The 13,937-nt window shown below is 47.4% G+C and overlaps 1 protein-coding gene and 1 long non-coding RNA gene across 8 annotated transcripts in view; one reads left to right on the top strand and one right to left on the bottom strand.

Annotated features, from left to right (window-relative positions):
- LOC135362716 (uncharacterized) overlaps positions 1-13,937 on the bottom strand; it is a 134,124-nt gene that overhangs the window by 24,069 nt on the left and 96,118 nt on the right. The gene's annotated exons all lie outside the window — the stretch shown is intronic.
- Positions 1-13,937, top strand: part of GGTA1 (glycoprotein alpha-galactosyltransferase 1 (inactive)) — a 55,108-nt gene that overhangs the window by 35,042 nt on the left and 6,129 nt on the right. For 3 of the 7 annotated variants that reach the window (XM_045883056.3, XM_054509393.2, XM_064579465.1), the window contains 7 exons: positions 324-412; positions 4,687-4,722; positions 4,939-5,001; positions 6,019-6,072; positions 6,535-6,600; positions 7,160-7,258; positions 13,593-13,730. In XM_045883056.3, coding sequence (XP_045739012.1) covers positions 333-412; positions 4,687-4,722; positions 4,939-5,001; positions 6,019-6,072; positions 6,535-6,600; positions 7,160-7,258; positions 13,593-13,730 — 536 coding nt within the window. In that variant the 5' untranslated portion in view covers positions 324-332. The remainder of the gene's footprint in view (positions 1-323; positions 413-4,686; positions 4,723-4,938; positions 5,002-6,018; positions 6,073-6,534; positions 6,601-7,159; positions 7,259-13,592; positions 13,731-13,937) is intronic. The other 4 variants (XM_045883057.3, XM_054509394.2, XM_045883058.3 and 1 more) reach the window with 2 other exon arrangements.

Genomic DNA, 13,937 nt, shown 5'->3' with positions numbered 1-13,937 from the left:
CAGCTGAAGCCCGTGGGAATCATTTATAGCTACGCCCTCACCCACCCAAGTCCACGGGGGATCCTGTGGTTGGTGAATACATTTCCCCTCTGAGCGCCAAAGTGGCCTTAGCATCCTTCCGCACCGGGGAGGCGGGTCAATTCATTAAGTTAGCCTAATTTGCTATTGCAACCCTGCTCAATTTAAGGTAGAACATGCTCCTTAGCTCTAGTTAAATATTTATAAACGTTTCCCCTTAGAGGGTGGAAGCCTTGCTTAGAAACCATATCTCACCTTGAATTTATTTAATCTATTTTTTCCTTTCTCCTTTTTTGTTTCCCCAGGAGAAAATAATGAATGTCAAAGGAAAAGTGATTCTGTCAATGCTGGTTGTCTCCACTGTAATTGTTGTGTTTTGGGAATATATCCACAGGTAATTGGGGAGCGCGGTGTCCACCTTTGACTTGAATCTCCTAGTTATTGGCTAAGTCACTAGGTTGAAGTTGAAATTGAGATTAACTGAAACAATGAAGAGGAGATTCCACCCTTCCCGTGTCTCTGAGCCCTGGACTATATTTAAAATCATTAGATCTCCAAGTACCTTCTGGCTAAATTATCTTCCTTCCTGCTACGTTCCTAATGTTCTGATTTTTATAACCTTTCCGTTCTGGCTAGGCTATATCCAGAAACAGCGAGGCCGTATTAAACCCAAAATGTGACTTTAGATGATTTGTATGATGAGCTCTGAGAATTACCTTAAGAGATCTCAGACAGGAATTCCATGAGAATTCCACTCTGAATTTTGCAATTCTAAAATACTTTCAGGGTTTAAAGGAGCAACTCACAGTTGTTGACTTTTGCTGTAAAATCCACTCCGAGTGGCTGGTGATTCATTTGTGCCTGGCTACAATGCTTGGAGGTGTTTTGTTTTGTTTTGCTTTTTAACTCTGGAAAGCAGAATGAATTAAACATTCCTGGGTTTTCAGATTCATCCGTGGATTCACCGCAAATATATGTGTTTCTGTGCTTTGGGAAAAGACAGTGTCTCAGAGGTTCCAGCTGGAGAGACTCCCGACAGAAAGAAGTCTCTGCAAACAGCTACAAAAATTCAGGATGCCTTTGACTTAAGAGGCACTGGGACAGCTCAGCCTTGATCCAAAAAGTCCACGATACAGCTCTGGGCAGGAAGAGCTGTCTGGGCACCACTACTGTTTTCATGGTGGAGTGCTTTAGTAGCCCCCAAGTTAAAGATGACAGCCTGGATTAACATTTGAATTCTTTCAATTCTTAAATTCTAAGATTTGATGAGCCAGCAGGACCATCTTGGCTACTAAACAAGGTCCTGTGCCTTTAAGTACATCTGTAGGAGGAGGACTCCCTAGAATATGGGAGCTATTATTCCCCAGAGTACAGCATAGATCTAATGGCTTCTGGACCATTATTCTGTTTCATTCTGAACAACTCATTTTCACAAAATCAAGACAAGCTAGAGTGTGATCAAATTCAAGGGGTCTACACCCATGGCTTTCGAATTGAGGAAACTGGGGGTACTTAGGCCTAAGATGAGAGGATTCAGAGTTGAGTGCAGGGAGCCTGGCATCGCTTGGGTACTCGAGGGTAGAGGAAAGTCTGGAATCTGGAGCTAGGCTGTCTGGAACTGGTCCTCTGCCACCACTTACCTCCTCTGTGACTTTGGGCAAGTTACTCAGTGACTGTGTTCCTCAGTTTCCCTCTCGCAGTGACTGTGTTCCTCAGTTTCCCTCTCATTAAAAATGAGTGATAATAGGACCTGTTTCATAGGTACGTTGTGGGGAGGATTAAATAAGTTACTGTATATAAAACATTAGGGCAATGCCTGGGACTTAATAAGCACTCACTAATTGCTAACTGCCATCATCATCATCATCATCATCATCATCATCATCTTCTTCATCATCTTTATCTGCTCCAGAGGGCAGAATAGGACAGGGGGTTTTGACAAATAGAAGGAAGAGCTTTAGCAGTTGGAAGACACCCAACAGAAGAACCAGCACTCCTTCAGGTCCCTGCCCTGAGTTGAGATGCTTGTGCAGATAACCCGCAAGCTCTGAATGCTTGATTGTTTAAGCTTGCGGCTTTGAATCTGAGCCGGAGTTGTACTTCCATAATTTGGGGCGGTTCGCAAAATTAAAATATGGGAGCCAAAAGCCCAAGTGTGCATTTTGGCACCGACCTTCCATAAAGAGGGTTATTTTGCAGTGCTGGGCACTCTCTGACCAGTAACTGGAGCAGGTTCTGGCTGGTTCTTGGGGCCATGGTTTGGCACCCAGACTCCGGGCACATCATTCTTCAATGTGAGGAATCTATTGAATGTCTGCAAGAGGCGTATAAGGCAGCAGATCCTTTGCCACCTCGTGAATTGGCCACGTGATGGCTTGAGGTGAGCTGAGGGCACTAACCTGAGACAGGTGGGCAGGCCTGAGCTTAAAAGGGATTTTAAAATAACTAAATGGAGGGTGCCTGGGTGGCTCAGTCGTTGGGTGGCTGCCTTCGGCTCAGGTCATGATCCTGGGATCCTGGGATCGAGCCCCACATTGGGCTTCTGTTCGGCGGGAGGCCTGCTTCTCCCTCTCCCTCTCCTACTCAGCCTGCTTGTGTTCCCTCTCTCACTGTCAAATAAATAAATAAAAATCTTAAAAAAAAAAAATAACTAAATGGAACACATCAAATGATTAGGAATACAACATGAGCCAAGTAGAACTCCTACCCTCAAGGGGTTATGATCTAGATGAAGCAGGAAGACGTGCATATAAATAACCAATGCTAGAAGTAGAGAAAGAATATCAGGGTAGAGAAAAGGAACTGGCAGAGTTAAGGAGGCTGAGATTATGTTTGGCTTGGAGAGGGATCTGTTTTTTGCATTGATTTGCAGCTGTTTATTGAGCACCTACTATGTGCCAGGGACTGTGCTAGGATTGTATCAAGAAAGGCACAGAAGAGATGACATTTGAGCTGTGCCTTGAAGGACGAATATGTGTGAAATATCATACACTGCAGAGTGGGTATCCCTGGGACTGTTGAGATGTGGAAGGATTCTGAGAGAGGAGGGTGAGGAGGGGCAGAAGGAGAGGTTAATAAAGAGAGGTAACAAGATAGCAAAGCTGAATTTAGAAATTGGTGCCCTGAGTGCCAGGTGGCCATCTGAGGGATGGATGCCCTCCTCCTCATTCCCCTCCCCCTTCCACCTCTTGTAGGATCTGGAGTCAGATTCCCCAGGTTCAAATACTGGCTCTGCTTCTCACTAGCAGTATGACCTTGGGCAAATCACCTAATGCTTCCATGCCTCAGTTTCCACCTCTGTAGGATGAGGAAGAGTAGAACCTACTTCATGGGTTGTTGTGAGGGTTCGGTGAGCTAATATATGTCAATTGCTCAGAACAGCGCCTGGCCAAGTATTTGCTGTTATGAATATTGTCAGAGTCAGTAGAGGAACAAGAAATTTTACACTGTGGTCCATGAGTTCTGGGCTCAGGAGAAACCATAGGCAGTGAGAGAGCATGCATTTTATTCCTACAAAGAGATGCGCACCCCCAAGAGGGGGAGAATGCTGGGGGCGGGGTAAGAGGCTAAGGGGCATTGGCAGAGTCTGAAACAACCGTGAGTCATTTGTGTTTTTCAGGGATGAGGGAGCTGGGGCCAGGCAGGGGTTGAGCCAGGGGAGGTGCCTGAGCTCAAGTCTAGAACTTTTCCTACCAGGTTGTACTCCCTTTATTCACAGAGAGGAAAAGGGGCCAAGCAAGGCTTAGCACTGAGGCACAGCGTCCCTGCACAGAACAGAGGAGTAACGCCGTATGACAAGTCCTGTCACTTTACCCCCCAAAATGCCTCTCAAGTCAGTGTGCTTCCTCCCCTCCACCTCCTCGGTTTCAGAGCTCAGCTAAAAAAAATCCCCCCTCCTCCTGGAAGCCTTCTGGGTCTTCCTGTTAAGTGCTTATAGTTATGCTTTTTTTTTTTTTTTAATAGCCCTTCTTGGAGTTCGAGGTCACGTTGCTGGGTGGTTATGGGAATAGGGTCTGCCTTCCCTGCTAGACTGAGTGGACCACAAGGATACATAGACATAGGACCTGTGTCTGTCTTAGCTAACACTGTGTCCCTGGCACTTGGCATGTAATCATGCTCAGCAAGTATCAACTGAATGAGTAGAGATGGCTCAATGGAGGAGTCATATATTCACTGGTCCAGCCTTGTAGGTGCCTACAGACCATCTCACTGCCTTCATGAGCTTAAGAAATGTCCTCTGAGACTGCTCTATAGAAGGTTCTGCGGCCATCGCTTTGTTTTCTATGGGAAGATAAATCCTGGGTGCAGGATAGCTGGGATGTTCCTGAGTAGGTGGCAGAAGGGAACCCCTCTGTGGAGCCCCACCCTCAGTGAAACCACCCCTAGACAATGGAGAGCTGTTGTCATTTTTTTTTTTTTTAATTAAGGTTTGAGATTCTCCAGTGACCTCTTTCCCACCTCTTGTTCTGAATAACCCTGACGTGACTACAAGTGAAAATTCCCAGTCCCTTGATACCATGGGCTATAATCAAAAGGAAAGTAGAAAACTAGGAGTAGTCAAAACCCAGGCTTTCAGCTCAGCCCAGGACTTCGCTGATAATAGTTGCAAAATAGCTTTCTCAGAATTAAAAGTAACATGATATGTTCTTATTTCTCATTTGCTTTCAGCCCAGAAGGCTCTTTCTTGTGGATATATCACTCAAAGTAAGTGCTTTGAATTTTAGAGATCTATGGGATGGCTCCTGTGTCCAGTCTGGCACCCCCTACAGTCTATTTTTAGCATGGCAGCGGGTGGTGGAGCCCTGGTCAAGGGCTGGGGGGGAAGGGTGGTTTCCCAGGGATCTAGACTACCCGCTTCCCATTCCCTAGACTGACCTTTATCCAGCTGTGACTTATATTTTGCCCTTGCTTCTCGTCAAGGGTTTCTTTAAGTGGTATCCTTTGGAGAACATTCTGCCTTGCTGATGAAAAGAATCAGGACAGGTATTCTCCATTATGCTGCCCAGTATATGTTATATAAAGCCCCTTGCAAGAAATTCCTCTGAGACAGAGGATCAGGAAAAAAAGTCAGGGTCTCCTGATGAACTAATCTTTATTATTATTATTATCAAAGGCAGTGAGAACTATGTAAGCCTTCATTTTTCTATCTTTGGCTTGGTTGCCAGGAGGCTCCGAGTAAAGTCTTGAGCTTAACTGCTTGTACTTTCCTCAGCTTTCATTTCTGATATTACTCCTTCCCTGGTGTTAAATCCTGGCTTTTATGCTTACATTCTGTGGGATCTTGGCACTTTGCCCAAACCCACGTGGCCAAATTCTCAGCTATGAAATGAACATAAAGGTAAAAACCTTTATTCTCGTGAGTAGCTGGGATGACCAAGATCATATGAAAACACCTACCTGGGTGACTAAAGAAATATTTTTCTTCTGTTCCCTTTTGTTTATTTAAGTCTTATGTGGTCTCCCTGTGTATGGTAACCACACCTAAATTATCAGCAATCTGAAAGACCTCCTGAAAACAGATGGGCTTTAAAATAGGTTTCTTCCTATTATTATGCCTGTTCATGCCTCACCACCTTATTTGTCCAACTACAGAACACTGCAGCCCCTGGCTTCCTGCTCCTCTCCCTCCTCCAGAAAGCCCCCACCCTGGAGAGACTCTCACAATGAGAGAGGATGGAAATTTCCCCACGTGGGTGGTGAGGGTGGCTTCTGATGACAGTTTCCTGAGCTTCTGGTTCAGAGACCCTCAGATTTCCTGAGGCTGTCCCTGCTAACCTTTGTAGCAACCTGAATTCTAGTTTAGCAAAAGAGATCATGCTTGGAAAAATACGCTGTTTTGTTTTGTTTTTTTAATTAAGATTTACACCTTGTTCCCATAATTTTCAACTTTTATAAAGCTCTCTGATGTATGCTATTTCATTTACTTTTCAAAGCCACCTTCATGGTAGATTTATTATCATTATGATTGTCACCATCATTATTATATATCTGACTTTTCAGAGGAGAAAACCAAGATTCAGAGAGGGAAAAGGTCCCATCACGGTCATACTACCAGTAAGTGGCATATCCCTGACTCAGGTTTACGTATCAGTGCTCCCCACCTTGTCACCCCCTCTTCTTTCCTCTGTCCCTGCCAGGGCCCCCTGGATGAGCTGAGTGCCGGGGGCTGCCTGAGGGAGGAGAGGTCCGGGCAGGGGTAGGTACATCTTCCCCCATTTGGCTAGAGCAGCTTCACTTCTTTCTTTTTTTTAAGTTTTTATTTTAATTCCAGTTAGTTAACATACAATGTTATATGAGTTTCAGGTGTACAATAGAGTGATTCAGCATTCCCGTACATCATCCAGTATAGGGTAGCTTCACTTCTGTCTGTTTTATGAACTGGCATTTTTTTTTTTAAAGAAATTTAAGTGATTTTCTGCCATAAAAAGAGTTTGGAAACCCTCCCTTCCCCCGCCCCCGGCCTTCCCGTTTGGGACTGCCTCATTTTCTAAAAATGTCATCTTTTTCATTTCTTAGAAACCCAGAAGTTGGTGACAGCAGAATTCAGAAGGGCTGGTGGTTTCCAAGCTGGTTTAACAATGGGTAAGTTGATGGGATGACCCTCTGTGTTTGTTCATCCACCCAACGCTTACAGACAGTCCGTATAAAATGGTTTCACAGTCATGACCTTCTTGGTCACTCGCCTTTCTGGCCCTATTGAAGTCATACAAGGAATCTATTTCATGGTTGAGACTAGGATATTTAAGTTTGGGGGTTTTGTTTGGTTTAGTTTTTCCATTTAACTTGGGGGTGAATGGGGCTTGGGCTGAAGTTTAGGCTGTGGGAAAGATGATCGCAGCTAATTCAGTTAGCTGTTCATTAGTCCAGCAAGTTCCCTGGCCCCCTGAAATAACCTGAGGGTTCTGGGTCACTAAATTGCTAACTGTGCTGACCTGGAAGGAAAATGAGAAAGGTGAGCAGTGAGCCTTTTCACCAAAAGTATGTGTTTATGAATAAACGTATCGTATCGTGAAGCTTTCTCCAGACGTCCCCTCATTGCACACGTTCTCCATCTGGGAATCCGTGTTCACAGTCACCAGCTGACCCCGTGCCATAGATCAGCTTCCCTGCCTCACTCAGCTTGCTTTCCCTTTGTGTGTAGGACCCACATTTACCAAGAAGAGGAAGGCATAGACGACGAAAATGAACAAGGAGAGGAAAACAACGAAGAGCTTCAGCTATCAGACTGGTTTAACCCACAGTAAGAAAAGAAGCGTCCCCACTCCCTTCCCCGGGGTTCAATAAATCCATTAGCTCCCATCGGGGGTGGCGGGGGCTGTGGAGGCAACAGTGCCATTGAGAACATTCCTGATAGGGGATATGGAGTCTTAGCATCCATCAGAATTTCACTGCAGATTAGATGAGAAACTGAGAGTCTGGATGTTTCGACCCAGATGCTTGAGCAATGACACAGTGATTCTGACGGTGGCTGTACCACAAAATACTGGGGCTGGAAGGGGTCTCACTAGCCCCGGGGTATTGCAGAAAGCGGCAGCATCTAGAGTCAGAGCAAGAAAATTCTGAGATCCAGCTAACTAATCTGAAAATTGTCAGGGATGATGGAAGATCTCATGAGGCCATGCATGCATTCATTAAGCGATCGTACAACAAATGTTTATCCAATACCTATGATGAGCCAGCTGGTATTTTTCAAACTACCAGTCACTGTCCATTCATATGTTCAGAAACTAGCTTAATGGGTCAAAATGAGCTTTTTTTTAAAAAAAATTGAAGTCAATTAGAAAGTCGGAGGGCATCACATGAAGTAGAAGTAAGGTTAAGTATTGTGTGGTTGAATTATTGTTTCTGTATGTACATGTATGTATTCGGTTGTGATGTAAAATGCATTTCTCACTGTGAGCCATGGTCAAAAATACTGTGCTAGACATTGTGTTAGGCACAGGAGATAGGAGAAATCAAACAATATGGTTATATTCAATTAGTTCATAGTCTTCTACGGGCAGGAGATGTGCAGGGAGTATTTGCCAAAATTGGGAAGGAGGTGTGGTCAATCTGACTTAAGACAACGTGGCTGGGGGAGTAATGAGGGAGGAGCGTCCAAGATGACTGTGAGGCCGGAGAGACTGGTGGGTGGTGGTGTCGTTGACCAGGATAGGAGGAGGACAGCCAGGTCTAGGAGTAGGGGTAGGTGATGAGCTCTACTAGGGATGTTTGTGGATTCAGGTACCCGGTGGGCATCAGGACTGAGATTCACAGAGTGCCTGTCTTAGTCTATTCAGGCTGCTATAAACAACAGATATTTATTTCTCACAGTTCTGGAGGCTGGCAAGTCTAAGATCAAAACACCAGCAGCTTTGGTGATTGGTGAGAGCCCACTTCCTGGGTCATAGACAGCCATCTTATCTGTCCTCACATGGCAGGCAGACGGAAGGGGCGAGGGGGCTCTCCGGGAGCTCTTTCAAAAGGGCACTAGTCCCATTCATGAGGCCTCCCCGCCAAAGGCCCCACCTCCAGATACATCACACTTGGGATTAGGTTTCAGTGTATGAGTTCCGGGGGGACAGACATTCAGTCTATGGAAGTGCCCATGAACTCAGCGGAAGATGTGTGGTACATATGTGGGTGGCAGGGGGACCTGTAGGCCTGGAGGGGGCCACCCAGGCAGAGGACTAGAGCCACATCCTATCATATCCACATTTAGAGGGCTGGTGAAGGAAGAGAAGTCTGAGAGGGGGCAGGAAGAGCCGTGGAGGAGGAGGATCTGGAGAGAATATTCCAGTGGGGAGAGGTATGAGCTCTGGAAAGACTGAGTATATTTTGGCAAGCTCTCTTTTTGTTTGGGGGTAGGGGGTCACACTAGTGTGGAAGGATGGGAATATTGGCCCCTGCGTGTGTCATTCAATGAGCTGGGCAACAGGGTAGCCATTCGTGAGATGCTAAACCCTTACTGGAAGTGCAAGAATATGGAAGCATTGGCGCTTCGTTAAGCCCATTAGGGTGTGTGTTAGGGAGGGTAGGACCTCCACTAGGCTAGGTGGGCTAGATGAGCCAGAGATAGTCACCAAGTCCCCTTCTAAGGGCATTTGTCCTCGCTTGGGATAGGGTGAAGCTTGGGACTTGGGAAGCAGGGTGAAGGCTGAGTTACTAGAGACAAAGGGCCACCAGCTGTGACTCTGCTCTCCCCCATGCATGATTCAGCTTCTCCGCCAAACAGATGGCGAGCAGATATGTAAAGAATATCAGTTTGAAGAGGCACCAAATTTAAGCCTTCCCAAGGCAGCAAAGTCTATTTCCTGCATAAATGAATGATCAGATGAACGAGTGCATGAACAAATAAATGTATCCCTTCCTGGAAACGACCTACAACATATTACAGCGTATTGTGCACACATTTCCACATCAAGATCTCTTAGCTTCTGTGACAAAACATCCTCTGGATTTCCCTCCTACTTCTCCGTAGGAGAGGTTCTCCCTTCTCGGTCCCGTACATAAGCGCCTCTCCTGCTTCCCAGCCATCATATGTTAGAGTTTCTGGAGGCTCTCGTCCATTTCCACGGCCTCAGACACCATGGTGTGAGAACGACTCCCACCTTCCCATCTTCAGCCCGAAGGTTCCCTGAGCCCTGACTTGGGTCGGACTGCCTGCTGGATAGCTCTGCACGCACGTGTTCCATGACCCAGCGTGGATTTCCACATTCTACCCTGCCCTTGTTCTCACTTGCCACCTCAAGCCAGAGTCTGGGCTATCTCTCCGGTTCATCCTTTTCCCCCACCCACCCCACAGTCTCACTGATGGATGCGTTCTGTCAATCCTGCCTCCAAAATTCTTCCTGTAGCCCTCACTCTTGTTCCTGTCGCCATCCGCTCTTCGCTGGATCACGCGTGCTCTGGTGTGTTGACGCTTAGAGGGAGTTCAGTAAATAACACGTTGTGTGCACCTCACAGCTTTTCTGACCTGCTTCATGATTCACGTTTTACCATATTCATATTTAAAATATTCACTTTGAACACTTCCTCTCCCCAACACCTGGGGACCACAAGGTACCCCGTAATAAGTATGTAAAATTAAAAAGCTACCAACAGCCTAGGTAGGTGTGTGTTTATTTCGTGGGAAGCCTCTGGCCTATCGTGGAGCCAGACACAGTGACCCAGTGGGTACTGTGCTTGGAAGAAAGGCACTGGGGCGGCTCTGAGTCTGTCCTGGCACTTTTCCCTCTTTCTAGAGCCCCATCCTTGTGATCTTGGACATCTCTGGCAATTGACAGTAGCAAAGACCAGCTCTGACACATGGGTGGCCTGCCCTGTGTCACTTCTTTTGCGGAGGAGTGGCGTTGATGGGTTTTGCTGACTAAGACTCCCTGATGCCCAGGTTCATCTGGGAACTGATCTGGTTCTCATCCTCCCTCCTCCCCTGCCCCCCACTGCCTGCGTTTTCAAGCTGTCATCCGGCTTCTTAGTCAGGGTCCTTGACATGTTGGAATTGCCAGTGAAATTTAATAATTAGCAGCTGGGAAATAGAACATTTTAATTTTTAAGTAAACATTAATTTTTAATATTGCTGCTTTTTTCGACTCAGTCTTTCTAGAAGATGTGGGCTGAGCGGGGGTACTGTTGTATAGCAGGTTGACCACCTCTTGGGAGTGTGAGATTCTCAAGGGGTAGAACGGAGTTTCATTTCTCTGATCTCCATGCTCAGCAGTGGGTCTGGTGTGGCTTAGGAAACGTGCGGTGAGGGACTGCGTGCCCTGGTCTGGCCCTTCCTATAAATCAGATGGCTGAAGATGCAGATCACTTCTGCTTTTCTCTTACCCCTCCTTCCTTTATTTGTAAAATGGGGATGAGGGTAGCACCTACTTTATAAGGTGGATGTGAGGATTAAATGAGAGAGTGAAAGTCAAGTACTTGGTCCCTGTGTACCCTAAGTATTAAATAAGTACACTTGCTACGTGCTTTCCCCCCACCTTCCTTTTTTTTTTTAAGATTTTATTTATTTATTTATTTATTTATTTATTGAGAGTGTGAGAGCGAGTGGGGGGAGGGTCAGAGAGAGAGAATCTCAAGCAGACTCCCTGCTGGGTGAGCCCAATGCAGGGCTTGATCTTACTGAGATCATAACCTTACCGAAATCAAAAGTTGGATGCTTAACCAGACTGAGCCATACAGGCGCCCCTCTCTCTTTTTTTTTTTTTAATAATATTACCTGTTTACATGTCCAGCTCATAAACAGTTGCAAGATTTAGGTAGCGGGCTGGGTCAGAACTACTAAAAGATCCTTGGTAGGCTAAAACTAAGGACAGCAAAGAATGAGGCAGTGACACAGGGCAGAGTTTAAGTTCAGAAACGTTGGTTATAGATGTGTAAGCCGTGTGTGTGTGTGTGTGTGTGTTTTGTGGTTTGAAATCCTGTCATTCAACAAAGCGGGGGGTTTTATATGACTAAAAGCATCACATAAACTTCTAAAAACATAACAAAACAAAAGCTCATTATTTCTCATTCTGCACTGCTAAAAACGCCAGGGTAGCTAAGGTGGGTGGAAATTATGACGAACGTGGGTTGTGACCCCAGCTTCCTCGGCAGAGCCAGTAAATGTCCGTATAAGAAGCAATACCAGATGGTGGCTTGGAGCATGGACTCCAGAGTCAGACCGTCTGGGTTCAAAAACCAGCTTTGCCTCTTACTAGCTGTGTGACCTTGGGCAAGTTATTTAACCTCTCTGTGCTGCTCATTGATAAAACAGGAATCAAAATAGCACCTCTGAAGGCTGGTGCCTTAGCACGCTGCCTGGTCTCAGCGGAAGTGCTCCGCATACGTTAGTGACCATCAGCAGCAGCCAGCTATGGGGCCTTGGACAAGTCAGCAAGTCTGTCTGAGCTTGGTTTTCTTACCTGTACAAGGGCCATCGTATGTGGAAGGACTGTTGCCAGGACTAAATGAGAAAGTGTAGTGAAAGTGCCTGGCACAGGTTGGTGCTTTCATGATTGAGGGGGGCAGGAGAGCAGCCTCAGAGTGCCCCCCCACCCGCCTCATCTCTGGGGGGGATTCAGCTGTGCTGGGGAAAAAGGGAGGCCAGAAGCAGGGCTCGGGCTGGAGCGGGACGGACTGTCATCTCAAGAATTAGAGTGAAGAGCTTGGTGACTGATGGACAGGAGGATGAGAGTCTGCTGAGGCTCTTTTCCACTCTGGGGCTGGAGCTGGGGCTGGGGCTGGGGCTGGGGTGAGGCTGGGGCTGGGGCTGGGGTGAGGCTGGGGCTGGGGCTGGGACTGGGACTGGAGCTGGGGCTGGGGTGAGTCTGGGGCTGAGACCAGGGCTGGGACTGGAGCTGGGGCTGGGGTGAGGCTGGGCCTGGGGTTGGGGTGAGGTGGGGGTTGACCCAGCCCTGTCCAACCTCACGCTGGAAAACCCAGCTTAGTTGATGGGATATGGGCAGTTTTGTGAAAACCCTGCCTCCACTGATGTGTAGGACTAGGGGAAGTTCTCACTGGCTCCATCTATTTGCTGACATCTCCCCACAGCCTCACCAGGGCCACATGCACATGGTCAGCAGGGACCCAATGGGGACCACTAGGACTTTGCCCTCTTGGTCTTCTGCCCTCAGTGGATGCAGTACATGCAGATATCTCGTGGGGACAGGCCCGTTGGTTCTGGGGTTTGAATCTGATGACTGTGTTTCAGTGTCTGCTTCCCAGCACGGGAAATACAACCACTTCCTGAGCAAATGGGGGTCAGAGCTGAGTCTGGGTCATCCCCTCCTGCGGGGCCCCAGCTGCTCCGCAGCTTATCCGCATCTACCCTCCGCAGTTGGTCAGTTTGCTGTCGCTCTTGTGTTGCTTCCTGTGTTTGTGTTGGCTTTGCCAAGTCCCTTTTGAGCATTCCGAGTGCAGAAAACAGGCCTCCCCTTTGCCCTTTGTGCTCCTAGCAAAGAGGCAGCGTGGTCTGAGGAGAGGGTCTGTGCCAGAACCCCAAGTTCCAGCCTTGGCCTCTACTGAGTCCCGGCTTTTCTAGGTGACTCTGTCTCTGTTTGTAAAATGAGTAACACCAGAACCCTCTTAAGTCTGGGCCCCTTTTTGGCCTATAACCAAGTTTTTACCCAGAAATCCCTTTCTGGCAAAAGGCAAATTAAAATAGCTTTGTCTCTTTTGGTTCCAAGATCACTCTCATCCTCCCAAGTCAAGGATTAGGGCCTCCTGCAGCTCAGATGGCACCTCGGGGATCAAACCCACAGATGCCACTGGCAGTTTAGGAAGGGGCTGGGGACAGAGGGGATGGGATCCGGAAGGAAGAAGAGAACTAGGAAAGCAGTAAATGGGGACAGAGGGTATGGAGATGTACAGGTGAGATCCCCATCAGGGCCCCAAAGGCAGCCGTCAAAGGTACCTGGCCAGAGCCTCCTGTCCCTCATGCAGAAGACGCTGCCCCTGCAGACGTCACACCAGCCAGCTGAGTGCCTGGGGCTAAGTCAGGATTCCAGGGCAGTCTCAGCAGATCACAGCTGACCCCAGTGTTCCCTTGGACAGTCTCCACCCCACCTTAGGAAAGCTGTCCTGATTCATGGGGCCCTATGTTTTGTCACCAGGAAACGTCCAGAGGTTGTGACAGTGACCGGATGGAAGGCGCCGGTCGTGTGGGAAGGCACTTACAACAGGACCATCCTAGAAAATTACTATGCCAAACAGAAAATTATTGTGGGTTTGACGGTTTTTGCTGTTGGAAGGTAAGTGTCCCTAATAAGATGGACCTCGGCTTTTTCTTATTTCATTGTCAGATGTTTGTGAGGGGCCCCCTGGGCTCATGGAGCTGTTCCTGCCTTGTCTGAATTCTTAGATAGGAGAATGTTATAACAGGACAGTTTCCATCTCCGTTCTGCTGAGGACCCCGAAGGGCTGAGAACAAAACAATAGTAGGTGAGTCGACTCCTTCC

This window comes from Mirounga angustirostris, unplaced genomic scaffold, assembly GCF_029215605.1.
Source record: "Mirounga angustirostris isolate CCGP_5_RB_7025 unplaced genomic scaffold, mMirAng1.0.hap1 SCAF_15, whole genome shotgun sequence".
Lineage (NCBI taxonomy): Eukaryota > Metazoa > Chordata > Mammalia > Carnivora > Phocidae > Mirounga > Mirounga angustirostris.
Note: the sequence above shows the minus strand (reverse complement) of the source record. Positions and strands in the feature narration are given on the sequence as shown.